The sequence below is a fragment of the Trifolium pratense genome, linkage group LG6 (genome assembly GCF_020283565.1).
Source record: "Trifolium pratense cultivar HEN17-A07 linkage group LG6, ARS_RC_1.1, whole genome shotgun sequence".
Classification (NCBI taxonomy): Eukaryota; Viridiplantae; Streptophyta; class Magnoliopsida; order Fabales; family Fabaceae; genus Trifolium; species Trifolium pratense.
The window spans coordinates 45905154-45931912 of NC_060064.1; the positions used below are offsets into that span (position 1 = coordinate 45905154).

Here is a 26759-nt window from a genome sequence, read left to right on the forward strand (position 1 = left end):
ATCGAACTCAGGACCTATAACATACTACCCAAATCCCTCACCACTAGACTAAATCTAATGGCTTAAAAGTTTTATTTTTACTTTTCTAAATTACCCTTTCGAATGTACCCTTACTTTTTTCAAGATATAATTACTATTTATCCTTAACAAGTGCACATGTTAGCTTCTCCAATAAAGCAAACCCTTTGTGAGGAAACTTATTGAGTAAAGTAAACCCTTTATTTATTGAGTAAAGTAAAGTAAACTTGTACTAGTAATAGTATGTTGATCATGTTACTCGTATAATGCTTTGAAAAAGAAACTCCACTATACCTGTATTCAACACCAATCTCAACCATTCATTCATTCATTCATTTTGTTTCCTTATTTATCAATCATCACGCTTAGATGGAGAAAAAGACAGAGGGTAGCACCAAAAGAGCGTGAGAGGATTCAAATTCCACTAATTTAGAGTTTGATAAAAATGTACTATTTATTTACCTTGTTTTTATCATATTTTTTTAATAATATATAAATGTAAATAATAATATATAAGATCTTGTTCAATTTATTTTGATGAGTATTTTCAAAATATTAAATTTTTATAATTTTTACTAATAGACAATTAAAGATATTAGTGATCAAAATTATGCATTGACGTACGTGCAGTGGGCAAATAGGTCTTATAATTAGGGACGGAGATAATAATGTATAATGATGTGTATTTTTGTTCTGCTCTCCCTTGTCTCGACTCTTCTTGTGCCTTAATTTGTGGTTTAATAAACTTTTAGCCATTCAAAAAAAAGAAAATGTATAATGATGAAATTGAAAATTGTTGTTAACCAATTCAATATAAACACAAGCAACAATTAAGAATATGAAAAACTAAAAATATTGGAAAAATAAATTACTAACTTGGAAAGGAAATGAAAAGAAGCCATTTAAAACTAAATAAAACTTAAAAGATCTCAAAGCAATAATAATGATAGAATTGAAATAACAACATCCAAAATAGTAAAATCTAGTTTTGTTGTCCATTACATAATTTTCCCTAACAACCTTAAAACACCACAAAATGTAAGTTCTTCTCACTTCTCCTCCTTAACTTCTGTTAAAAGGTGAGCTAGACCATTTGTAAGAGCAGATGTTGAACTTAAACCAGCTTTCAATATGTTGAGAACCTGTAAAACATCAAAGTAAATATAAGTGGTTTCGAATTTATCTCTAAGTAAACAATTCTACAAGGTTTAAAAAGGAATATTAAGAAATATATACTAGATACTTTTTCTCTTTCTTACCTCCTTGATACCGATTGTGACAACCTTTTCCTTCAAATCATTAAGAGGAGTTTTCAATCTGTTAAGTAAACCCAATGCAGAAATTGGAGACAAGGGTGTTATGACCAAATCATCTGTAGCAACATACAGTGTTGGATTCTTGAGATAAGCTTCACGATTTGACTCATATTCAGATAACTTCATTTCAGAACAATTTCCCAAAAAACTCTTATCTTCACCAAATTTGAAAATTTGAACCTGACGATAAGCATTACCACCATAATAATACCTGTAATATTCAATAACACCTGGCTCAAGAATTGGTAATATGTGATTGCTTAATTTTATCTGTGGGGCAGTGCAAGGATCAACAAGCCTGTTCTTAGCTTCTTTTGATATCAAATATTTGTTTACATTTAATTTAGCAATGCTCTTGTACAATCCACCAATGCTTCCCAAAGCAAAATTCTCATCAAATATACGATTAATTCCTCCCAAAGGAAAAGTAAGAAAACTCAACAGTAAATCTGCAAAATCTTGTTCTCCTTGAGCACACAAAACCTTACCATCTGATTTTCTTATAACAAGTTTCAGAATGATTTGGATATTGCCACTAAATGTAACATCAAACGTGAAAAACCTTGAAACATCGATGGATGGTTTCTTTCCTAAGAAGAAATCAGTCAAGGGAGACTTGGAGAGCAAAGAAAATTTTAGCAAATCAAGTACCTACGAAATTATAATAATAAATTAGTAAAAATAATTGTTAAAAAATAAATATATATATCATCATTGAAGAAAACAAATCTAAGCAATGATTTATGAAATTGAAATAAAAAACCTTTTCTTTCGAGATATTCAGAACAATTTCCTTCACAGAACTTGGGTTTTTTATTCCAAATTCTTGGAGCAGCCCAAAGCTTGCATAGTCAAGGCTATTTGGCATGACCTTTAGATCATCAGTTATGATAAAAGTTGCATTGTAGTTAACAAATCCTTGGTGGAAACATTTAGGCAAAACGGGGGAGGTAAAGGAACCACTACAGTGGCATTTGTATTTATCTTTATTGGTTGATGTGATAAAATCATGTATGATGTGGGTGTGGGTGTGGGAGGTATAATATTGCCAATTATTACATGCAAAGTACTCGGTGGGTTGAGTGTCATCAATGTTGAGTTTAAGAGTGTTACAATAATCTTCGGCAAAGTTAATCGGTTGCAGCAGCATTTGTTTGATTGTATCAGCACAGAAACAACTTTGATCAAGATCTGCAACACTTTTATAGAGGGAGTTAAGACAACCAATAGAAACTGGACCAATGCTAGTTTCCTTCTCTACAAGTCTTGCAATAGTTCCTAAAGGAATTGTTAAGAAGCTACACAGAATGTCTACAAAGTCTTTCCCAGCTTCAGCAAATAAGACTTTGTTACTCTCTTCATTCAACAGAAGTTTCAAGGACACAGAAGTTTCTGTTTGAGTAGTGTTAGTAGCAGCAGCGGCCATGTTAATTGGTAGAAACTGAAAAGTTTGGGGGTTTGGTTAAAGGGTGACTTTGCCCGGCGTATTAAGCATCCATTTGATTCATATATAAGGATTGCAATTCTGCTTTTTTATAACAGAAACTCTTCATTTTCTTAAGTATTTTTTTTTTTTAATAAAATTTTCAAAATTTATTTTCGTTTAAATGTAAGTCTTGAAATTCGTACTATTTGAATTCTTGTAAACTTAAGATAGGAGTAACTTAATGAATGTACGGTGGTATTAACGAGTACTCGTATTTTCAAACCAACAATATGTCAAAAAGGATATGCGAAGGGTTCTATGCATTTAGGAATAATTAACAACAGTGATAGTGGCAATATTTTTTATAATAGTGATAGTGGCAATATTTTTTTTTTTTTTTAATTAATCAAACTTTAATGCATTTCATTCACTCAAGAATTTGATAAGCTATGCAAAGGATATGCGAAGGGTTCTATGCAAAGGATATGAGAATTTGATAAGCTACCTCGTAAAAGTTTACTCAAGAATTACAATAGTGATAGTGGCAATATTTTTTATTTTATTTTAATTAATCAAACTTTAATGCATTTCATTCACTAGAAACTAGGGGAATAATCTCATATTGATAGAAATTATTTCAAGAATTTGTCTTCCGAGCAAAAGTATAAGCAACCGTATTCTCATGTCTTCAAACAAACTTTACTTTAGAGTTCACGCACAACATAATATAATTTGGGTAATGTCAATGTCACACTACAAAAAAATGTTCATTTACAAAAATAATTTAAAATCATTTATTGACAAAAAAATTCTGCCACAGAGTTATCGGCAAAAAATTCCACCAAAAAATAATGCAATTCCGCCAATAAATATATCAGGAAAAATTTAAAAAAATAAAAATAACAATATATATATTGGAGGAATATTCCGCTAGAATGTGTTAAATAAAAAATGCCAAAATGTTTGGGCCGAAATTTCCAGCAATAACTAGTTATGGAAATTCCCAACATTTGATGGCTTCATTTTTTAAGGAATAATCCGCCTGTAAGTCAGTTTCTAACACAGAATGGTTGTGGTAGAAATTTTCGCCAATAAGTTTGGTGAGTCATCCAACAGTCAAAAATATTTTGATGGTATTATTCCTTCCCACTATTAGAGGTGGGAATATGCTAGGTCAAGCAAAGCTTTGTCAAGCTTGAGTCTGGCCTGTAAAAACATCGAAGGCCTGAGTCTATTATGTGGCTTATCATAGACTTATTTTTTAGGCCTGAGTCTGACCTTTTGAAAGTCTAATGTGGCCTGTTAGCCTATTTAACATAATACTATTTCACATTAACATATTTAAATAGATAATAATTATATTTATTTATAAATAAACTTATGAACTAATAAACCAACATCCTTTTGATATTTTTTTTTTGGTACATACGTCCTTTTGATATTTAACATGATACTTTAGAAAATTTGACTATAAATGTCATCATATTTAATTCTGGTTTATAATAATACATTTATATATGTAAACAACTAATGTAGATTAATAAAATTAAACTACTGAAAAAGTTGATGATGAATTTATAATTTAATCAAAGTACCAATTTAATATATAAATAATAATAGTAGTAAAAATATTATTCATATTAACATAAATAGGCCGACCTAGTTGGCTAAAAGGTTTTTTTAATGGCCTGCAACCTATCATATTTATCTAAATAGAAGAAAATAATTCTCACCCCAACAATTATACCTCTACCACAACAAATCAATTTTATTCTTCCAATTTTACCCTTTACTTTGTTTGTTAAAATAATTTTACTCTTTATTATTTGAGTTTAAAATAAATTTGATTTATAGTGACTGAAAATTTGTCACTAAAAGTAAAAATTCTGTAAATAGATCTCTTTTTCACCTCTACCAGAACACTTTTTCAAAGTAATCCGGTTCTTTATTTCATACGAGAAAACGGTACGGTGCAAATTGGTGTTAAATGGGTATACAAACTCAAATTGAAATCTAATGGGACAGTGGCAAAACCAAGGTTTTAAATTGCGATCCGCATCCGCAATTGCGGCCGCAGTATTGCTGATGCAGTAGCTACCGCAACCGCATCGCACCGCAATTGCGGTGTGATCTTAATTCACGTGTACGGCCGCATCAGAAGCCTCATCACAACCGCATCGGAAGCCGCATCAGTTGTTTTCGGCGATGTTCCTTCAAATTTTCTCACCAAAAAGTAAAATTTATGAACTTTAAATCTTAATTTGTGTCAAATTAATGAAAAATCTCACTTTTAACAATCTCTCAACTGTGTATTTTAAATACATTTAAATTATTGTTTATTGAATAAACTAAGACTATGCAATGGTGGATAAATAGTGTAGTTACATATTAATTTGATTTTATATAGCTTGTGAAATTTCAAAATGATTTCACGCCGCAACAACCGTATTGCGCGTGCAGGAACCGCAATGACCGCATTCGCAACAACCAGCAACCGCAACCGCATCCGCAACCGCAATTTAAAACCTTGGGCAAAACACAAAGTAACATTTGTTGCTAACAAATTTCTACAAAGAACCCAGAGTTGACTATTTTGAGAAGTGAAAAGATCAAATCGGTTGTTGTAATTTCAAGTGGAACATTCTCAAATGGTGTACTGTCCTACTGTACTGATATGCAAAAGTATGTTATAAAGATAGCTATAAAGATATTATCACCTGAACTGAACACACACATAGATCTCAAAACGATAATGCAACAAATAACCAACACAAAATAGTAAATTTAGTTATGCCCGTTCAAAAAATTAAATCTAGTGATGTTCTATTACAAGTTTTGCAGCATATACCTTAATCCTTAAAACATACTGTAAGTTACATAACAAAACCTTAACAATTGTTACTACTCCTCCTTAACTTCGGTTAACAAGTGACTGAGACCATTTGTTAGAGCAGATGTTGAGGTCAAAGCAGATTTCAATATTCTCACACACTACATCAAGAAAAAGAAAAGCATGTTCAACTAGTCTAGTCTAGTTGCATAATACTTCAAAAACCAAAATACTAGCGTAGATAATAAATAAAAAGATTTATTTTATTACTTACCTCCTTCATACCAATGTTGACAACCTTTTTCTCCAGGTCTTCAAGAGGAATTTGCAAACGTTGGATTAATAAGAGAACTGAAATCGGAGATGAAGGTCCAATAACCAACTCATCTGTAGCTAGGTAAGTTGTCGGTCCCTTGATATATCCTTCATTACTTCCAGCATTTTCATTGTCCTTAGCTAGATGCATTGATTCATATTTTCCTTTATCTTTCCGGTATTCAGTACTTATGAAATATTTATGCTGAAAAATACTTTGCCGGGGACTTTCACCTTGATAATAACAATAAAACTTCGCAGGTGACTGGTTTATCGGTAATATGTGTTTGCTAGATTTGTACTCATGAGCCAAATGAGGATCAACAAGTCTATTCTTTGTTTCTTTTGACAGCAAAATTTTGGTTTCGTCGAATTCAACAATACTTTTGTATAATCCATCTATGCTGCCAATAGAACTATATCCTCCTAACTTACGAACAACACCTCCTAGAGGAAATGCCAGAAAGCTTAATAATAAATCTGCAAAATCTTGCTCCCCATGAGCAAACAGTATTTTTCCATGTGATTTTCTTATAACTAGCTCCACATTGATTTGAAAATTAGTATCCAAATTATTTTCAGTATCGCAGGAAAAAATCCAAATCCTCTCTATCGAAAGTTTATTTCTTAGGAATACATCGGTCAAAGGTGACTTAGAAACCAAAGCACACTTTAAAAGATCCAGTACCTAAATAGTCATATATAGCCATAAGAATCAACCAAAAAAGATTTGGTCAGTTATTCAATAAATCTGAAAAGTAAGTATTTAGTCATAATAGTCTAAGGGAGTATGTGTATAGCATATAACAAACTACAAGCAATTAATCATATGAAGAATCAAACAGGAAAAGTTTTACTTTTACCTTTTCCTTAGTAACATTTAAAGTCATTTCCTTTGTAGAAGTTGTGACTATTCCTGAATTCTTGAGCAGAGAAATGCTTGTATAAACCAAGGAGTTTGACATGATAATCAAATCATCAGTAATAAGAAAAGTAGCATCACTATTAACAAATCCTTCGCGAAAATGTTTCAGAACAACAGAACGCATAGCACTCCCAGTCCCACACTTACAACGCTGATCCAAATAAAGAGAGGAGTTGAACTTGCAATTGCTGCTTTTCAAACACCTGATGAAGTAATTTGTGGGTTGAGTGTCATCGATATTAACTTTAATACTGCTGCAATAATCTTCCGACGAATTTTTTGGCTGCAACAGCAATTCTTTGATTGAATCTGTCCAGTAACACTGTTCTTTGAGATTTGCCACACTTTGATAGAGTGAGTTAAGACAACCAACTGTGACAGGTCCCATGTTCGAATCTTTCTGAGAAAGTCTAGCAATGGTACCTAATGGTAATGTTAAAAAGCTACAGAGAATATCCACAAAGTCCTTCCCTGCTTCAGCAAACACAACTTTATTACTCTCTTCGTTAATTAGAAGTTTCAGCTGCACATTCTCTTCTGTTTCAGTAGTATCAGCCATGGCAGAAGAACAAGAAGTTTGAAATCTATGCTGAAAGGTTAAATGAAAGGATTGCAAATTGCAAAGGATTACAAACCCACACTTTACTATAACCTTTAGTGTTCTTTTTAAATTGAACCTTTGGTATTCTTTATTGACAAATGCTAACGAGTGCGCTCGGGGCACTCTTTAATACCTTTAATAGTAAGTTTTTTTTATAGAATTTTATGAGAATGCGTAAAGTCAACATATTGGAAATTGTATCGTTTAATTTGTTAATAAAGAAATGGAATGCTTAAAAGGTGCCCCGGAGACACTCGTTAGCAAGACCCTTCTTTATTTTTTATTGGTTGTAACATCTTAATTATTGAAATTGAAATTAGTAGTAGTATTTGAATTCTTGGGAGAAAAAACGTTGGTGGCGGATTTTTCATGGGAATGCATAAAAAAAATTAAATAAGACCTTAATACGACCTTTGCACTTGCCCGTAATGTGGCTGATTAATAAATAAGGATCACTTGTTTCACTGGTCATAAAGTGTTTACTTGCTGAAGAAATTATAGGAGGAAGTTTAAGGAATGAAAATTTAAAGGGAACATTTTCTAGTTGACAAAATTAGTAGCATAGTTAGACTTGGTAGGGATGACCACAGTTTGATCTCTCGCAACTTCGATCAGGAGCGGATGGAACCACTTGATGCCAGAACGACCGTCGAACAAGATTAAGCGGTCTAATGAGATGGATACTGTTGTTGAAAAAAAATCTATGAATAAAATTATAGCAAAATTTAATTTTTAGGCTCAAAAATGCAATTTTATCCCCTATTTTTATTGAATCTAAATTTTACATCCTATTTTACAATTCTATGGATTTTATCCTCCTATAATATTTGACTCATATAAACGGCTACAATAAACACGTAGTCAATACTTGGTCTCATTCAAGAAGTTTAAGGCATATACCATACAAGTATTCGGAAGTTATACATCATAAATACATTGATTACTTAATCTCAACATAAATTTTGATGATTTTATCAAATAGAAGCATTAATTTCACTTGTTAAGTGGACTGAAAATTAAAAAGTATACTATATGATTATGCCACTTGCAAACTTTACTTGTAACACTATGTTAAACGTGTATTTGTAACCAGAGTCCCACATCATTGGTTACATATAATAAAATATGAGTTAAGTATTTTTGGGGGCGGCCGGGGGATCAAAAGAATTATAAATTATGAGGGTTAAATTCCGAATTTTAAAATAGAGAGCGTAAAATTTCGATAGGGGTAAAATTGCATTTAGCTTAATTTTTATTATTCATAATAGTGAATATTCTATATTTTGATGGAACGGTTTTCTCTAAATGCAATAGTCGATAAATAATTTTTATATTACGAGGTCTTTTAAATTTTAAATTTTTATTTTGACAGTGAATATTTTATTTTTAACAGATATATAAACCTTTTAAATTTTTTAGGTTACAAATGAATATTTTATGATTTTATCTTATTCCTTTGTTACTTTTCCAACTAACCTCAGTTAAAAATGCTAACGTGGCTGTTAATTTAGTGAGGTATCACTGACCAATAAGTGTTCACCATGATGCTAAGTGTTCGTTTGGCCTAGCTTTTTTTAGGTGTAGAAGTTCTTTTAATCATAAAGTTAGAAATAATAGTTTTTCGACTAAAGTTAAAATTATTTGGTAAATCTTTTTTTTTATAAAAAAAGGTTAAAAGTTGTTGTTTTTTGTTATAATAGGGTTAAAACATATATTTGATAATATATTATAGTTTTTGTAATAATTAACAATTTAGAGATCGATATATTATATGAAATTAGAACACACTTACTTGATAGTCAGCAATCATGTTTACCGGAATAGCAGATATCGGAACCACCGATATGTTAGACAAGGTCTTCCTTTGCCTATCACATGCTCCAGTCTTTGAGGTCTTTGATGGGGAAGACAACAAATGAGCGTTCGCTTGACAACGTGACGGCAAAGGGGACCTAGCCTTATCTATTTATAAGATAACAACCCTAGTACCACCCATCATGGACTCTAGAGTTGGGCCTACACTTTGTTTCTACACAAATCAGAATTAGTGTTCAAGCCCATTATTACTGATCACAATTATCGGGCTTAAGCATCATCAAATGGATCACAACAACATCAACCCGTTTTTATTAAAACCAAAACCCACAATTGATTGCAGCCCACAGAATATTAGAAAATATTCCAACATTCTCCCACTTGGGCAAAATCAATTGTGTATATTTAATTTGAAGAAAACATTTTGAAAACGACTCTCGGGTTGATAACATATTTTAACGTGGCCACATTGATCCCAAGATGCAACATCTAATTAAGACTCCGTCCAACAAAAGTTAAATGATATCGAATCATAGCGGTAATTATATCATTATCGATACAACACCTTCCATGGTTACAAATACCACCAAACCCCGTCGACTAGTCATCTGTGTAGAGTGTAGCGAGAAAATGATATGTTTGTGATCTCAACCATACTATCATTTTCTTCGTCAGTCCTCAATTTCTCTCAAATGCATTAAAGCCAGAGAAATTATATGGTCCATAAGATACCACAAGTCCAAGCTCCAAAACAGTGTTGACTACCGCGGTATAATGATCTAATCAACATCGAGCTCCAATATTTTAGACATAATTTCTCTCAAATGCCTCAAAGCCAGAGAAATTACATGGTTCTTAAGATACCATAATGCCTCAGCTCCAAAATAGTGTTGATCACCGGCTAAGTGATCCCGACAACACTGAGCTTATTTATTTATGTTTTCACATAATGCCTCAGCTCCAAAATAGTGTTGATCACCGGCATAGTGATCCCAACAACACTGAGCTATAATATATATTTATATAATGCCTCAGCTCCAAAATAGTGTTGATCACCGGCATAGTGATTCCAACAACACTGAGCTCAAAAATTATTATATTTCAAATAATTTCAATATTATAAAGGAGTTAATATAAAATTTTAAACTCTCACTAATCAAGCATATCAAAAGAATATAAGTTATCTCCCACTAATCAAGTGATATATGATGTTCAACATTTCAATGGAAACATAACTGGAGAAATTCATTTTTGAATCAAAACCAAATTGGATTAGTATTATCATAAGAGGCCAATATAATAGTACAATCACCTTTGGGCAGAATGTACAAACTAAGGTCAAATCCTCAGTCAAAACCTCAGATGAGTTAATCAATGAGTATGTATTGAGCTTTGAAAGTTGTCACCTTTGGGCTGGCAAATTCCTCCGTTCAACGCATTCTCCAATAACTTCATCTCAAATTAATTTTTAATCGTAACCTATAATAATCACCTTTGGGCAGAAAATTACATGTTACAATTTAAAAACATTCCTCAAACTACAAAGAAAGTCTCATCAATCGATATAAACGGTCCCACTTTGGTGGTGACGGTTTATACCAACGCACAAAATTTTCTTGCATAGGAATCATTATCTCTTGTCTCTTGTCAAAATACAACTCAGTAAAAATATGCATCATTTAAATGCATCTAAACTGATCACTCATTATATTTTAATTTGCATTCTCAACATGTCTTGAATTATTCAATGCGGAAAAATAGTATTTGAGGGGAGAGATCATTACTGTGAATCAGTCAACTCAATATAATGAATAAATAATTTATGCAGCGGAATAATATGAGACTTCATTTGAAATATTATTGAGGATATAAAGCAAATAGTCCCGAACTTTTATAAATAGCATAGGACTCCTCAATATAAGTCTCTATAAACACTTATAAATAGTTGACATGTAAAACTCTCCCACTTGATAGAGAATTATAGTTGAATTACCAATCCAAAAGTGTTAAAATATTTAAACAAATATTCAACTATTTTCTCTATCACACAATGGACATGTCAAACAATGTCACACTAAATTTATATTTTTCCAGAATAGAACTCTCGAAATATTAAACTTGAAATACTCCCACTCAATAGAGTAAAATTTAAAAATTGGAGTATATAACATGAAATCAATTAATCATTATAGAGAGAGTTTCTAATTTAGAATATTCCGAAAAAACAATAAAATTTTCGTATATAATTGCATACTTATTATTTCAAAAGGATTAGATAATATTGAAAATAAATTTCTCTTTATATGCAATTATATATAATAGGTTACAAGAAGATAAATAATTGAACAACTAACCCTCAATAGTGTGACTTTTTCATCCTTGCAAATAGAGTCGATGACCATTGATGACTTTACGATAAGATCTTTGACAATGTCATCTCAAACAGCTCACAAATCAACAGTAAACCGTTATATCATAATAAAAATACTCTAATAATAAATTAATGCAAAGATAATTCAATTTTCAATTGCCTTTAATAATTGCTCAAAAGACCAACTTATTTTTACACAAAGCTACAATATATATGCGGTGTCCATGGCATAGTTAATCTGTCCCAAATTTGATTCCACCAGAACCGGCTACATCGAATAAGATTTATGGTATTGTGTATAACAACTGTATAGAAATACTGAAGCAATATAAGTAGACATATAAGTAAACTGCACAATACCAAGGAAAATTACCTCATAAAAATATAAGAGCCGAAAAACAGAAAAAAAAACCAAACACGGCTAAAATTTATTTTTCTCAATGATTAAATATATAAGGCTCTCTTATATCTCCCAAAGTTAAACATTAAACCCTACTAATTGCAAGGTTAGAAAACTTACTATCACAAAATTGAGATCAAAACCCAACTTGATAATCAATAGCCGGAAAATAAAAAATTTAAGATGAGAAAAAGAAATAAAACATATTTTCTCATTCTTGAAGTAAGTAAATCCAGAAGTATTTATAGCCATATGATCAAACAAAACTTCAAAGTATATTGGTATATTGGGAGACTTCTGTTTGCCACTAACAAGTTTATAACATGATGAAGCTTGGAATCAAAGCTCTAATTAAAATTTAAAGAAATTAATGAATCAAATAGCTATATCTTAAGCAGTATATCATAGAAGTCCATCAATAAATACAAATATAAGGATCCCACAACTGAGTAGTATTCTTATGAGAAAGAGAGCGGCAAACACCAATTAGCAAGCAAATCATTAACCCAAAAACAGCCATCAAAATAAAAATTATTTTACATAAATTTCTATTCAATCCTGAACCGTGATAATGAGTAATCAACTGATCAAATTAATTCAATCCAAATTCTTATATTGATATTGGTCAAACAAAACGAGGATAGCAAACTTTATCTGCCTCAAAGTATATATATATTGATTCACGGAACAAATAATTATTCTTGTTCCACTCAATTTTAACTCTAAATAATAATAATTATAAATAAATAAGTTTGGAACAAGTTTTTTCATAGCATATGAATAAATTGAATTCCATATAACAATTATGTAGATACTGCAAAACTCAAAAAAAAAGCTAAATATATACATGTGTATATATAATATATAACTGAAAAGCTTCAACAAAAACAAGATTGTAGCAATAGGCGGAAACAATTTGAGCCAGAAAATCCAATATATACTTTTAAGTGGACAGACCAAAAATAATACTACAAACAAAATGACTGGAAAATTGTTAACATGATAGATCAATTGCTTAAAAACACCGACTGTATATTATTTAAATAGTAACATGAAAAGCATGTAACGGTGCAACAACGCACACAGGTTTCTCAAAATAGATGAAGCCCAAAATCAGGATATTGATTCATAAAAATATGATTGCTAACATAAACATCAATTCACATCCTCATTCATAAAACAATCATAAACCCCAAATCAAATTAAAAATAAAAAATAATAATAAATTAAATTGGTTGGTTCAAGAAATTTTATCCGATCAAAATAGGGTTCTAAATTTGATTGTTTTAAAAATAAAAATAAAAAATTAACTGAACCAAAATAGACTATATCGTCACATACAGTCAATAGCCATTGAAAACGAAAAACAAGCAACAACCATTATTAGAATAAAATGGTGACATATACAACTTCTTTCCCTTTAAACAATTTCCCGAAGACCATTAAAAATTAAAATTGACCGGAAGCAAAACACAGTAATAACATATAATTATCACCACACCGCAAAACCAATCATCGATTTTATGTATGGAACAACCGAAAAGAAAAAATAAACAATCATGAACCATAAATCAAATTATGGTTTTAACAAATTCTCATTCAACAAAATTAGGGTTGTAACTCGGAAAAGTTTTAGGTCAGCCCCAAATTAAATAATTGACCGAAAAACAAATATAGCCGAACAAAAATTCTCTCATTGATCAAACATGGCTATGATAAAAAATAGGGTTCCAATCATATAATAATAGCTCTGATACCACATGTAATAATTAACAATTTAGAGATCGATATATTATATGAAATTAGAACACACTTACTTGATAGTCAGCAATCATGTTTACCGGAATAGCAGATATCGGAACCACCGATATGTTAGACAAGGTCTTCCTTTGCCTATCACATGCTCCAGTCTTTGAGGTCTTTGATGGGGAAGACAACAAATGAGCGTTCGCTTGACAACGTGACGGCAAAGGGGACCTAGCCTTATCTATTTATAAGATAACAACCCTAGTACCACCCATCATGGACTCTAGAGTTGGGCCTACACTTTGTTTCTACACAAATCAGAATTAGTGTTCAAGCCCATTATTACTGATCACAATTATCGGGCTTAAGCATCATCAAATGGATCACAACAACATCAACCCGTTTTTATTAAAACCAAAACCCACAATTGATTGCAGCCCACAGAATATTAGAAAATATTCCAACAGTTTTTCCTAAAATATAGAAACTATTTTTTTTACTATAACTTTTAGAAATTGTTGTTTGACCTAGCTTCTTACTTGCTACCACGATTTCAGGTTCTGGAAAGTGAAGATGCAAGCATCTTTGGTTCAAGAAAAGTTTAGTGATATGCAATCACATGGTTGTATTTTATAGGAAGATTTAAAACTAATACTACTACTCTGTGACAATATATAAGCAAAAATTAATTTTTTAGGTACATTGCATATTTAATGTATCTGTCTTATAATATGGACCAAATACATTAAATATACAATGAACCTAGAAAGATGACTTTTGCTTATATATTGTCACGAAGGGTGCACGGAGATTAGTTTTATTTTTAATTTCTTAATTATTTTTAGGGTTTAAAATAAAACAAAAAATTTAAACATGGACCATAGTTACTTATTTTCAATTTTTTTTAAGGCGCATAGAACCCCTTCGACGTATAATTGAGTGGATGCCTATTAATATTGACTCATTTCAATAATGAACCCCTTCTACCAGAAAATTGGCGTGCGAGAAACTCGTAGATAGCGAACGACTAAAAATAGTTCAATTTGTGGAAAAATTATTTATCCTATATATGTGTGTGTAGTATAAATGTATGTTTTTTTGCCGAGATGTTGAATATCTCTATTCGAAAAATTATTTATTTTTAATTTCTTAATTATTTAGGGTTTAAAACAAAAAACAAAAAAATTAAACATGGACCATAGTTCCCCGGGGGAACCGGTGTCCGATAAGTTATTTTCAATTTTCAATTTTCTTAAGGCGCATAGAAATTAATAGTAAACAAGATGTTCTTGATTACAAATAGATACTCCCTCCGTCCCAAAACTTTAATTTTTTTGGAGTTTTGCAAGGAGATTAAGAAATGATAAGTAAAGTCATTTTTACGCTTACTTTATTAAGAAAGATAAAATATATTTAATTAATGCTTTAACTTTATTAAGAATATAAATGATAAAGTATCACTAAATATGCATTGGTTTCTTAAAAGGACTAAAGTCTCCGGACAAAATTAAAAAAGTAAAAACAGTGAAGATTTGGTACAGAGAGAGTAATATTGAATAAGATATCAAAAGTTGCTAATGCTAGAACTGAAATAAGCTTAAAACAGGCATTATAGAAATGCTGTTCATATTGATTCAAAAAAAAAAAAAAAACGCTGTTCATAACAAACTTTGCTTAATATAATTCTTCAATACATAAGAAAATGAAAGCCGGTTTCGATAATCTCCTTGTTAACTTGGGTTTTTTTAATTCTCTTCCTCAACCTTGCTTTCAATTTGTTTCGACAATCTCTTCTTTAACTTCAGTTAACAAGTGACAAAGACCATTTGTTAGAGCAGATGTTGAAATCAGCGACGCCTTGAATATGGTCAAGCACTGCAAAGAAAATTAATTAATAAAATTACTTACATATATATCACTTCAAACAACTTAGCACAAAATATTTCGATGTTGAAAAATATATATAGATGTCTTGTTCTTACCTCTTTGATGCCAATAGTGACAAATTTATCCTTAATATCATGAAGAGGAATTTTCAAATTGTGGATTAAACGTAAAGCTGAAAATGGAGACCATGGTGTCAAAACCAAGTCATCTGTAGCCATATATGCTCTTGGTCCCATTACATAACCTTCATAACTTCCTCTTGGTGATTCAACTTCCAACATTTCATACTTACCACCAAATTCACTTCTATATTCATCAGTTATGAAATAATCACCAGTACTATACTTAATACTTTGTTCATAATTATGACGTTGATAAAAGCAATAATAACGCATGACTGGATTCTCAATGGGTAATATCTGTTTGCTATTTTTAAAAAGTGAAGCCAAGTGAGGATCAAGAAGCCTATTCTTTGCTTCTTCTGACACAAAATAATTGGATTCAACGAAATCAACTATACTCTTATACAAAAAATCAATATTTTCAATAGAAGAAATACCTCCTAATGCACGAACCACCCCTCCCAAAGGGTACGAAAGAAAACTCAAAAGTAAGTCAGCAAAATCTTGTTCCCCTTGAGCATACAATACCTTCCCATCTGATTTTCTCATAAATATTCTCACCATGATTTGGATATTATATTTGTTTTCCAGATCAAACGGGACAAACTTGTAACTTTCCAAAAATGGTTGCTTTCTTAAGAACAAATCTGTTAAAGTAGTCTTGGAAAGCAAAGAACACTTTAGCATATCTAGGACCTGCAGCATAGCATAAACTATTTAAATTAAACATGAAATGAAGATGAATTTTTTTGTAAAGTAAAATCAAAGACCAATATACCAAATCTCATTCATGAAACAGACAGCAAATGCATTACCGTGTCCTTAGTAACATTCACAATCAATTCCTTTACTGAAGTTGCACCGTTTACTCCTAAATTCTGGAGCAAACCAAGGCTATTAAGTCGAACGGAGTTTGAGATGACTAATAAATTATCCATAATAAGATAACTAGTACCATCTTTAACAAATCCTTTGCAGCAATGTTTCAGAGAAACTGAGCGAGTATATACACTCTCACACCCACACTTCTTATTTCGGGAAATGTTCATCAAACGAGAGTAGGAGCACCCATTAAACTTGGTACACAAGAAGTACTTTGCAGGCTCGGTATCATCAATATTCAGTTTAAGAGAGCTGCAATAATTTTGTGATGAGTTTGTGGGTTGCAATAGCATTCCTTTGTTTTCATCTGATCTCAGACACTCTTTGTCGAGATCTCTCACACTTTGATAGAGTTTGTTTAAACATCCAACTGTAACTGGCTCCATGTTAGACTTCTTTTCTACAAGTCTTGCAATGGTTCCTAATGGAAATGTTAAGAAGCTAAAAAGAACATCAACAAAGTCTTTTCCCGCTTCAGCAAATATGACTTTGTTTCTCTTTTCATCCACCAGAAGTTTCAATGATACATAGTCCATTGTTTGAGTAGCAGCCATGTGCAACTAAAACAAGAAGTTGTAAATTTGTTAAAAACTTGAAATAGAGTGTTTCTAATTTTATACTCCTATTCACATTTCATTTCCGTTTTTATGCATGTAAAATCACTTATTGGGTATTAAATGAGTAATTCTCGAGATTAGTAGTAGTAATTTGGATTCTTGGAAAAAGATAGGAGTAAAATAGTTTTACATGATGCATGTACAGCTTTAATTAATTAGCTCTTTTTCCACAGCAAATGCATAAAAAGGAAGTAACATGAACGGGAATTTATGAACTTAGCATTAATTACGATTTAGGGAATCAAAGAGATGTTGTGCTTTGGGATTTGGGATTTGTTACCGATCCTCTGTACTGGTGTAATTTGGGATTTGGATCCCTCCAAATTTTTTCTCTCTAATCTAAAGGAAGAGAAGAAAAGTGAATAAATGGTCAAGATTACAACAACATGACCGACATGAGAGAAATAATTGGAGAAGATCTTAATGCTTATACGCAGATTACTACCTTTCCTACATACTCCTTTCGGCCTTAATTATAAGTCAATGTCACTTCTTAGATACATTGAATAACTAATGTATCTCTCAATAACAGAGGATCTGGCATGGAAGAAGATTTGGAAGCTTAATGTACCGGAAAGAATTAGGTACTTTGCATGACAGGTTGCTCATGGTAGGCTTCCTACTCACAAGATGATTAGTAGATGGGCAAATAACGTGCCGTATTGTTCACACTGTACAAATGTAGAAGAATCAATCTGGCATGTATTGAGAGATTATCCACTAGCTACTTTTATGTGGAATCATTTACTTCCTCCAGATAAAAAACATTTATTTTATGTTGGAGAATTCAAAGAATGGGTGCTCTTTAACATTAACTCAACAGGATGGAAAAATGAAGATATAGAATGGATGAACATTTGGGCCAATACATGCTATTATCTTTGGCAATGGAGGAATAAGGCAACACATATACCTTTTCATCCAACAACACGTGAGCTACTACAATACGTGCATAATTATCATGATTGTGTGAATTATGGTGTTCATAGAGAAGTTGACTCGTGTGTTGAAATGCAGATATGATGTAGTAGTGAGGATTGGTAATCAACAAACTAGATGCAGAGGAGTCATTAGGGACGAACGAGGACAATGGGTTTGTGGACTTGCAAAAGCTTTGGGACCTTCAAATGCTTCTGCTGCAGAATTATGGGGAGTTCTCAATGGTGGTTATACAATGTCTAACGAGCTAGAAGGAATGCAATAAGTAGAAGGTTATTTCAAAGAGCTAGAGGTTTAATTGTGGAACAACGTTGCGGATTATCTAGCAAATTTTGGATGTAATTTAGTTAGTGGAGCTTCTATGAAAGTTTAAATTTTCTTAATTATGAAAATTAAGGGTAATGTGTTTAAGAATAAGAGTGAGTTTTGATGGAAAATATTTATAAGTATAGAGCTTATAGTATATTCTGAGTTAAAAGCCAAAATTGTCTTTCGATCGTCCTTTCTTTTGATTATGGCAATCAAAAGATCGAAACAATATTTGTTGTGGACTTAGAATATTTTCTTTATTGCAGTTTCAAATTCAGTTCGATTTCAACGGATGCAACGTTCCAAGTGAAGGTGTATTTCAAATGCAAAGGGATACATGGCAGAAAACAAGTATAGGAACGTTAGGTAGCAGTTATCATCTTTGTAACTACAAATACTAGTTTCTTCTCTCTCCCTTTTTTTTTTATTAAAATGATAATATATATTTAATTTGTAATGACGGAATAATGTGCAATAAATTAAAATTCCATAAGACTCACCATGGACTTGCGCTCACGTGGAATTAATTGATATTATATTGGTCAATTAAAAAACTGCACTAAAAAAGTCCAAAATAGGGCTGCACGATAGAAGCTCCACATTTAATTGTATGAGTCTAGCCACTACTTGGTAAAAAATAAAATAAAATGCACAAAAAGTGATTTAATAAGCTATAAAATTGGGAGAAATTTGTTTCTGTAAAATTGCCATTCTAGACTCAGAAAAGAATAAATCATATACTAGATCTTAAAGGTAACGCCAGAATTGAAATAACCACACCAAAATAGTAGAATCAGTAATGATATATGGTTACAAGTTTTCTTGTAAATTGTAATTAAGACATATCTTAAAATGCATATGTAAAGAAAAACATAACCTAAAACGAAACATAACAATAACAGTTGCTATTTCTTCTCCTTAACTTTGGATAATATGAAGAAGACCATTTGTTAGTGCTGATGTTGAGATCAAAGCAGCATTTAATATGCTCAGACACTGCATCAAGAAAAATCATTGTCTATTAGTCTAGTTGCATGAATGCATCAAACAAAAAAGATGAAGTTGATAAATCTGTATGTAAAATTCACTTGTTCCTTACCTCGTTCATACCAATGATGACAACCTTTTCCTTCAAGTCCTCACGAGGAATTTGCAAACGATTGATTAATAATTGAGCTGAAATTGGAGATGAAGGACTAATAACCAAGTCATCTGTAACTAGATATGTTCTTGGTCCCTTCACATAACCCTCATCAGTTGCCGAGTTTTTTAGGGCCTTAACAAGGTTCATCCTTACACATTTTTTATCATCACTCCGGTATTCATCAGTTATGAAAAATTGATCATTTATGATACTTTGATCGTAATTTTTGTTAGATAATAAAATAATAGGTTATGTTATTGGGCCTGTTAGTTTAGAGTTCATTAGGTTTTATATATATTCTCTAGTAACTCTTTTGTAATGTTAAGCTATTGGTATTCTATTGAAACCCTAGCCGTCTTTCTCTTTTCCTATTTGTGTATCTCTAATTCTAACATGGTATCGAGAGCTTATTTCGATCCTCCTTAAATTGTATGTTGTTGTTCCGCTGCCGAGTTCCCAATAATTTGGGAATATGTTTGTTTTGTTTTTTTGTTGATTGGTTGTATCGAAAAAAAAAAAAAAAAATTGTTGATCCTCTTGTATGTTGTTGATCGGTCGAGCACGTACCGTAAGTATCATGTGTGTGTGTTGTCCTTTCCTTTGGTTTCCTGTGAGTAGAAATTTTGATGGGTTGTGTGGAGTTGTTTAAATTGAAGGCTATTGGTTGATTAAGGACACACACTTGCATTTGTTTTTGGTGAGTAAATTTTCTCGGTCTCCTCTCTAATGGTTCTTTCGGTTCGATTGTTTTATTTGGTTTAGTTGTGAATTTGCACCAGTCCGCTATATGGACTTTAAATTTGTTTTGGTTTGGTTTGTTTGACTCAATTTGGTTCTGTTTGTCTAATCAATTGCACTTCTCTCCTTATTGTTTCTGATTGATTGCACTTCTCCCCCTATTGCACTTCTCCCCCTATTGCACTTCTCTCCCTATTGCACTTCTTCTAATTGCATTGCACTTCTCCCTCCTATTGCACTTCTCTTCTGATTGCATTGCACTTCTCCCTCCTATTGCACTTCTCTTCTGATTGTATTGCACTTCTCCCCCTATTGCACTTCTTCTGATTGCATTGCACTTCTCCCCCTATTGCACTTCTGATTGCATTGCACTTCTTTTTCTGATTGTATTGCACTTCTCCCCCTATTGCACTTCTCTTCTGATTGCATTGCACTTCTCCCTATTGCACTTCTTCTGATTGATTGCACTTCTCCCTATTGATTCTTATGATTGGTTTAGTTTGAATTTGTTCGATTGATTTGGTTTTTGGTTATCTTGGACTGCATTGGATTGGATGTTGGATTAATTTGATTTGGTTCTCCCCTCCTTGATGGTAAATGGCTGCTCTTAGTTGATCGTGATCTTAATTGAGTTGATTTGTTGTCAGGGCTAATTTGTAACAAGCTTAAAGCTTAGTAAGCTTTAGCTTGAGGGGTGATGTTAGAAGTTTATTTTATTTGGTAGTTTATTTTATTTTCGTATTTTGTTTGACAAACTCATAATGCTTCTTGTTGATGCATAATGAGTTTGAGAGTAGGTGTTAGATAATAAAATAATAGGTTATGTTATTGGGCCTGTTAGTTTAGAGTTCATTAGGTTTTATATATATTCTCTAGTAACTCTTTTGTAATGTTAAGCTATTGGTATTCTATTGAAACCCTAGCCGTCTTTCTCTTTTCCTATTTGTGTATCTCTAATTCTAACAATTTTCACCTTGATAATAACAATAAAAATGATCTCGCGGATTTTTTATTGGTAAAATATTCTTGCTTGATTTGAACTCTGAGTCCAAGCAAGGATCAACAAGCCTCTCCATTGCTTCTTTTGAGACCAGATATTTGTTCACATCTAATTCATATATGCTCTTGTACAATCGACCAATGCTGCTCACAGAACTATATCCCCGACCAATCCAGCCCCGAAAACTGTATCTTCCTAACTAATTATGTATAACACCTCCCAAGGGAAATGTGAGAAAACTTAATAGTAAATCTGCAAAGTCTTTTTCTCCATGAGCAAACAATATATTTCCATCTGATTTTCTTATAACTAACTGCAGCGTGAATTGAATATCGCTACTGTTATCAAAATTACAAGGGAAAAACAAATGTCTCGCTATGGACGGTTTCTTTCCTAGAAACACATCAGTCATAGGTGACTTAGAAACCAAAGCACATTTTAAAATATCCAGCACCTGAATAGTAATAATTATAGTTATAGTTATAATAGTCAATTAAAAATGAATTATACTCCCTCCCTCCCAAAATGACCGAGTCATTTTCAGAATATCATATTTTTATAACTTTTTACTACTATACAATTAAAAATATTAATCGTCAATGTTTTGCATTGATATGCGTGACACAGTCAACTGGCACACTCATTATGGGACGGAGGGAGTATTGAAGAAATGTTGAAAAGCTGTGTATGCAGAGAAAGCAATAAACAATAAAAAGTCATATAAAAAACAGAACAAGGAAATAAAAAAACCTTTTCTTGAGTGACATTGACAGTAATTTCTTTTGCAGAACTTGTGCTTATTCCAGAATTCTGGAGCAGAGAAAAGCTTGTATGAACCATGGAGTTCGGCATGATAGTTAAATCCTCAGTAATGACAAAAGTAGCAACACTGTTAACAAATCCTTTGCAGTAAGGTTTCAGGAAAATCGAACGGTTGCAATGACTCTTACAGCGCGGACATTCATGATATGCAGATGTGCTCAGAATATAACCATGTCCGGCATAATAATGACGATTTTCCCGACCACAGTATTTGTTACCACACATGAAGTATTCCGTGGACTCAAGATCATCAATGTTAAACTTAAGTGTACTGCAATATTCTTCGGATGAGTTCCTCGGATACAACAACAATTCTTTGTTTGTATTTGTCCACAGACACTCGTCAAGATTTGACACACTTTGATAAAGTGAGTTAAGACAACCAACTGTGACAGGTCCCATGTTTGAATCCTTCTGCGAAAGTCTAGCAATGGTTCCTAATGGTATTGTTAAGAAGCTACAGAGAATGTCGACAAAGTCCTTCCCTGCTTCAGCCAATTCAACTTTATTACTCTCTTCATTAACAAGAAGTTTCAACTGCACATGCTCCTCTGTTTGAGTAGCAGAAGCCATGGTTGCTTTGCTGATATCAAACACGAACTAAATAGAAATTAAAAGAGGAGAATGTGTAACATTGCTTAAGTTTGTATTGACTGTTACTTAAAGATTCAATGGTTGTAAAATGGAATAGTAAATGACTAAATGTCACAACAAAGCATAGGAAAGGTAATAATACTAGTATGACCTTACACTTACCAGTAATTTGGCTGATTAATTACTACTACTCGTAAATTGCAGATACTTAATGAACAAATTAAACTGGGAAGCCCGAGGGATAGTTAGTTTGCTACTATCAAGGTTTTAAATTGCGATTGCGGTCGCGGTCGTGGATGCAGTTGCGACTGCAGATGTTGTGATTGCGGTCATTGTGGTCGCTGCGATATGAATGCAGCCATTGCGGCGTGAAATAATTTTTTATCCACACAAATACGAGAAAAAGTATAATTATTATTAAAAAACTCTAAACCTAATTTGTTTTCCCTCCACTTTTATCTTGCAATTTTTATTAAAAAATAGTACAATTTTGTCTTGATTAGAATTCAAACATGTGACCTTTCAGGTCAAGACAATATTTTCAATCACTATGGCAAATATACCAATTGTGATTAAAATTATGTGCAATAATTTATAAGCACCATCAATTTTCACAGGAAAGATTTCATACAACAATTAAACACCATCAAATTACATTGCACAATTTAAACAATTAAAAATCGAAAATTATAAATCTAACAAATCGTCAAATCATACATTTTAGATGATAAAGAAGCGGTGTGGACTAATTTGTTGCATTTTAGATACGATCACCTACCCACGAGAATGTTGGGTGGGGTAACGATTTTCGAATGGGTCTAAGGATTTTATATGGTGGAAGGATGTGTTATAGGGGTGTGCATGGTCGGTTTTTCTCCAAAACCAAAACCAAACCATTTATAAACCATTTTTTTGGATTAATATCCATAACCAAATCCACATTTTATTTAAAACCGGTTATCAAACTAGTTATAAATATGATTATGGTTACGTAACCGGTTAAATTTGTAAATCCAATTTTTAAATTGGTTATTTATCAAATTTAGTTTAAAACCGGATATTTCTTAAATTCAATTTTAAATCTAGTTACTAGTTATTTTTTGGTTTGGGACCAATTATCCTCCAAATTCATTTTTTTTTCTTTATTAAATCTCTTCACGTGCTTATTGTCAAAAAAAAAATTTAAAAAAAAAATGCATATAAAAAAATATAAATGCAAATTTTTTTAAAAAATAAAAAAGAAGGAAGGAATATATAAAAATATAAATATATAAACTGGGAAAAATATATAAATATAATGATGAAAAAAAACTGAAACACCAAAACGGAGAAAGAAAGAACGGGGATCGCCGTTGCGGCGCCGGCCACGACCGCCGTGAGCGCTATGTTCATCTTTTTCGGCATAGTTGCGCCTCCACCGTCTCATTCTCTCTCTCTCTCTCTCTCACTCTGCGTGTGTTTCTTCCTCTCTAGTATTTCAGATCTGCATTTTGTACATGATTGGAAATCGAATCGAAGAAGAATATGAAAGGGATGGAAGCTTGCCGCCGTGACTCCGGCCACGTCCGTCGGCGCGTTTTGATCACTTTCCGTTCTCCTTCACTCTCTTGCTCTCACTTTCTCTCTGTTTCTCTCTCCCTCTCTCTCTGTCTCTCTAATTTTGCAGGTTATATCAATTTTTTGTTGTGTATTTTCAAATCTCATGGAATGAATCTATATTTTTTTTCCAATTTTGTGAAATCTCCAAATGAATGAAATTGGGGTTGTTGATTTTGATTTATGCAGATAACATTAACAGAGAATAAACTAAGATATTGGTTTATTGATTTTTTTTAAAAAAAAATAATAAAATTAGTTTTGGATATGGATATCCGGTTAAATAATCGGTTTTTATATTTGGATAACCAACCATATGTAAATGGATTGGTTAAATTTCATTTTAGAATTAACTGGATTTTTAAGATTGGATTTGGATGTGGTTGTGGATTTTGCATTATAACCGATTATTCTGTGCACCCCTAATGTGTTAGATATTGGAAGCGGGGGCGAGGATGATTGGCTTAAAGCAAATGTGTGAGCTGTTGTGTTGGCTCTGGATATAATATAACATTGGTTTTTAGAAGATTAAATGGTTCGGAAATTAAAGTTTTAGTGATTTATTCCCTAATCTTTTTATTAAAGAAGCAAATCAAGATGCGATGTTATGATCGGATAGGTTGATGTTGAATGGGGAGACTCATTTATGGTCAAGGAAATGGCGTGAGATTTTGACTGATAGCGAAAATCTTCAACTTCTTGAGCTTCAGAATTTATTAAACGTTTTTTCTCTTCATCCAGAAAGCGAAGATAGGTGGAGGTGGAAGCCGGAATTAGTTGGTCTTTATTCTGTAAAATCATGTTATAATGTATTGCTTCATTCCCGGAACTATGAGATCTTAGATTATAATGTTTTGGGGGCAATCCAGAAGCTTTGGAAGAATGATGTCCCTTCTAATTATTACAAAAATTACCAACGAGGGCACTGCTTTGTCGTAGATGTATTTTGTCCAATTCTCATTATATTCCTTGTGTTTTATGCTTTTTGAAAAGCGAAGACTATTCCCATCTCTTTTTCCAATGCTCTTTTACTAAAGGTGTGTGGGAAGATATTTTTAGGTGGGTAGGCCAAAGTATGCCGCCAGGATTGGAAGATTGGAACCATTTCTTATGTTTTGGGAACATAGTTAAATGAAAAAAAGGAAATCATGTTCGTCATTTGATTTGGCTAACTACTACTTAGTGTATTTGAAAACTTTGTTCAAAAAAATTGTATTTTAAAACTTAGAAATAATGTGATTTCCAACAAAGAGATTCCTAATACCTCCTCCTTATTGGAAAACATTAAAGTTGTTTCTTCAATTTGGTTTAGAGGTCGCTCTGGTCGCCATACTCCATTGTCTTTTCCAAATTGGTGTATTGATCCCATTGTATGTTTTCAAAGCATTTAAATCTTTGGTTTTGTTTGGTAAGAGATTACACCTTATACTCTCTTATAATAATATTTTGCCTATAAAAAAAACACAAATAACAATTCAATTTCACAATTTAAAATAAAATATATTGACTTCATAGAGCCTTACATTTGTCCACTTTATTCATAATAATTTGAAATAAAAGCAAAGCATTACAACTCCATTTAAACATTAAAATGCTCCAATAAACTTCAACGAACAACCTAGCATATGTGAGAAAATAATTCTCCAAAATTCACCTTAAAGGCGAATAAGTGGAGTGTACGGAGTTCGAATCCCGACTTCTTTACATATAGTGCAATGTCCCTGCCAGCTAAACTAAGCTCACGAGAAGAATAATTATCCCCTTTATTCTTATTAACAAACACCTCGATACTACTACCCAGTCTAGTCCTAGCTAGGATAGACCTAATATGGTTTTTTTGTGTGTTTTGTTATTGCGGAATTTGGTGGGATATAATTTTAGGGAGAAAACTCTCCTCAAATATAGGTTATATGAAGAATACTAAAGTTCTTATTTTATTCATATGCTTATGGCTCTATATATAGGGCTATATAAAAACAAATCATATATTTTTAAAACAAAATTAATCCTATAATAAATTCTAAACAAATCTTAAATATTCTGAACAGAAATATAAATCATAAACCCTAATATTATTTTATTTCAAATATAAATATAAAACTATATTTAAATATAAAATCTTCCAAAAAAGATATTTAGGCATTATTCCCAACACTCCTCCTTGACTGAATATCTTTTTGTTGTATCCGATCTGAGATTTGCGCTGAAATTTTATTTTATTTTTTGTTTCTCAAGCCTCCTCTTTGATTGAATATCTTTGTGTTGTATCCAACCTGAGATTTGAGTTGAAAAAACCTTTTTTTTTTGAACACTCATCCTCGACTGAATATCTTTGTCTTGTATCCA

At 32.0% G+C, this 26759-nt stretch overlaps 4 protein-coding genes across 4 annotated transcripts; all 4 read right to left on the bottom strand.

Moving 5' to 3' along the window:
* Positions 1-906: 906 nt before the first annotated feature.
* On the bottom strand, positions 907-3004 carry LOC123892515. Its single transcript, XM_045942322.1, has 3 exons — positions 2098-3004; positions 1278-1985; positions 907-1160 (listed from the first exon to the last, which is right to left on the bottom strand). Exons 1-3 carry the CDS (start codon positions 2758-2760, stop codon positions 1068-1070), a joined length of 1464 nt encoding a protein of 487 aa, XP_045798278.1. The 5' UTR covers positions 2761-3004; the 3' UTR covers positions 907-1067.
* A 2466-nt stretch (positions 3005-5470) lies between these two features.
* On the bottom strand, positions 5471-7473 carry LOC123891276. Its single transcript, XM_045941116.1, has 3 exons — positions 6769-7473; positions 5865-6593; positions 5471-5751 (listed from the first exon to the last, which is right to left on the bottom strand). Exons 1-3 carry the CDS (start codon positions 7387-7389, stop codon positions 5662-5664), a joined length of 1440 nt encoding a protein of 479 aa, XP_045797072.1. The 5' UTR covers positions 7390-7473; the 3' UTR covers positions 5471-5661.
* An 8060-nt stretch (positions 7474-15533) lies between these two features.
* Positions 15534-17208, bottom strand: LOC123892398. The gene is made up of 3 exons (XM_045942183.1): positions 16588-17208; positions 15746-16468; positions 15534-15638 (listed from the first exon to the last, which is right to left on the bottom strand). The coding sequence occupies exons 1-3, from the start codon at positions 17206-17208 to the stop codon at positions 15534-15536; spliced, it is 1449 nt and encodes a 482-aa protein (XP_045798139.1).
* Positions 17209-21600: 4392 nt separating this feature from the next.
* Positions 21601-22796, bottom strand: LOC123892399. Its single transcript, XM_045942184.1, has 2 exons — positions 22152-22796; positions 21601-21855 (listed from the first exon to the last, which is right to left on the bottom strand). The coding sequence occupies exons 1-2, from the start codon at positions 22794-22796 to the stop codon at positions 21601-21603; spliced, it is 900 nt and encodes a 299-aa protein (XP_045798140.1).
* Between the last annotated feature and the right edge of the window lie 3963 nt (positions 22797-26759).

What these genes read in the sequence shown, in the direction of transcription:
- LOC123891276 (XM_045941116.1), bottom strand. Translation starts at nt 7,389, where the DNA reads ATGGCTGATACTACTGAAACAGAAGAGAATGTGCAGCTGAAACTTCTA. An exon ending in TAAATGTTACTAAGGAAAAG is followed by an intron (nt 6,594 to 6,768) that starts GTAAAAGTAAAA and finishes ATGACTATTTAG; the next exon opens with GTACTGGATCTTTTAAAGTG. An exon ending in TCAACATTGGTATGAAGGAG is followed by an intron (nt 5,752 to 5,864) that starts GTAAGTAATAAA and finishes TTCTTGATGTAG; the next exon opens with TGTGTGAGAATATTGAAATC.
- LOC123892398 (XM_045942183.1), bottom strand. Translation starts at nt 17,208, where the DNA reads ATGGCTGCTACTCAAACAATGGACTATGTATCATTGAAACTTCTGGTG. An exon ending in TGAATGTTACTAAGGACACG is followed by an intron (nt 16,469 to 16,587) that starts GTAATGCATTTG and finishes GCTATGCTGCAG; the next exon opens with GTCCTAGATATGCTAAAGTG. An exon ending in TCACTATTGGCATCAAAGAG is followed by an intron (nt 15,639 to 15,745) that starts GTAAGAACAAGA and finishes TTTTCTTTGCAG; the next exon opens with TGCTTGACCATATTCAAGGC.
- LOC123892515 (XM_045942322.1), bottom strand. Translation starts at nt 2,760, where the DNA reads ATGGCCGCTGCTGCTACTAACACTACTCAAACAGAAACTTCTGTGTCC. An exon ending in TGAATATCTCGAAAGAAAAG is followed by an intron (nt 1,986 to 2,097) that starts GTTTTTTATTTC and finishes ATAATTTCGTAG; the next exon opens with GTACTTGATTTGCTAAAATT. An exon ending in TCACAATCGGTATCAAGGAG is followed by an intron (nt 1,161 to 1,277) that starts GTAAGAAAGAGA and finishes GATGTTTTACAG; the next exon opens with GTTCTCAACATATTGAAAGC.
- LOC123892399 (XM_045942184.1), bottom strand. Translation starts at nt 22,796, where the DNA reads ATGGCTTCTGCTACTCAAACAGAGGAGCATGTGCAGTTGAAACTTCTT. An exon ending in TCAATGTCACTCAAGAAAAG is followed by an intron (nt 21,856 to 22,151) that starts GTTTTTTTATTT and finishes ATTACTATTCAG; the next exon opens with GTGCTGGATATTTTAAAATG.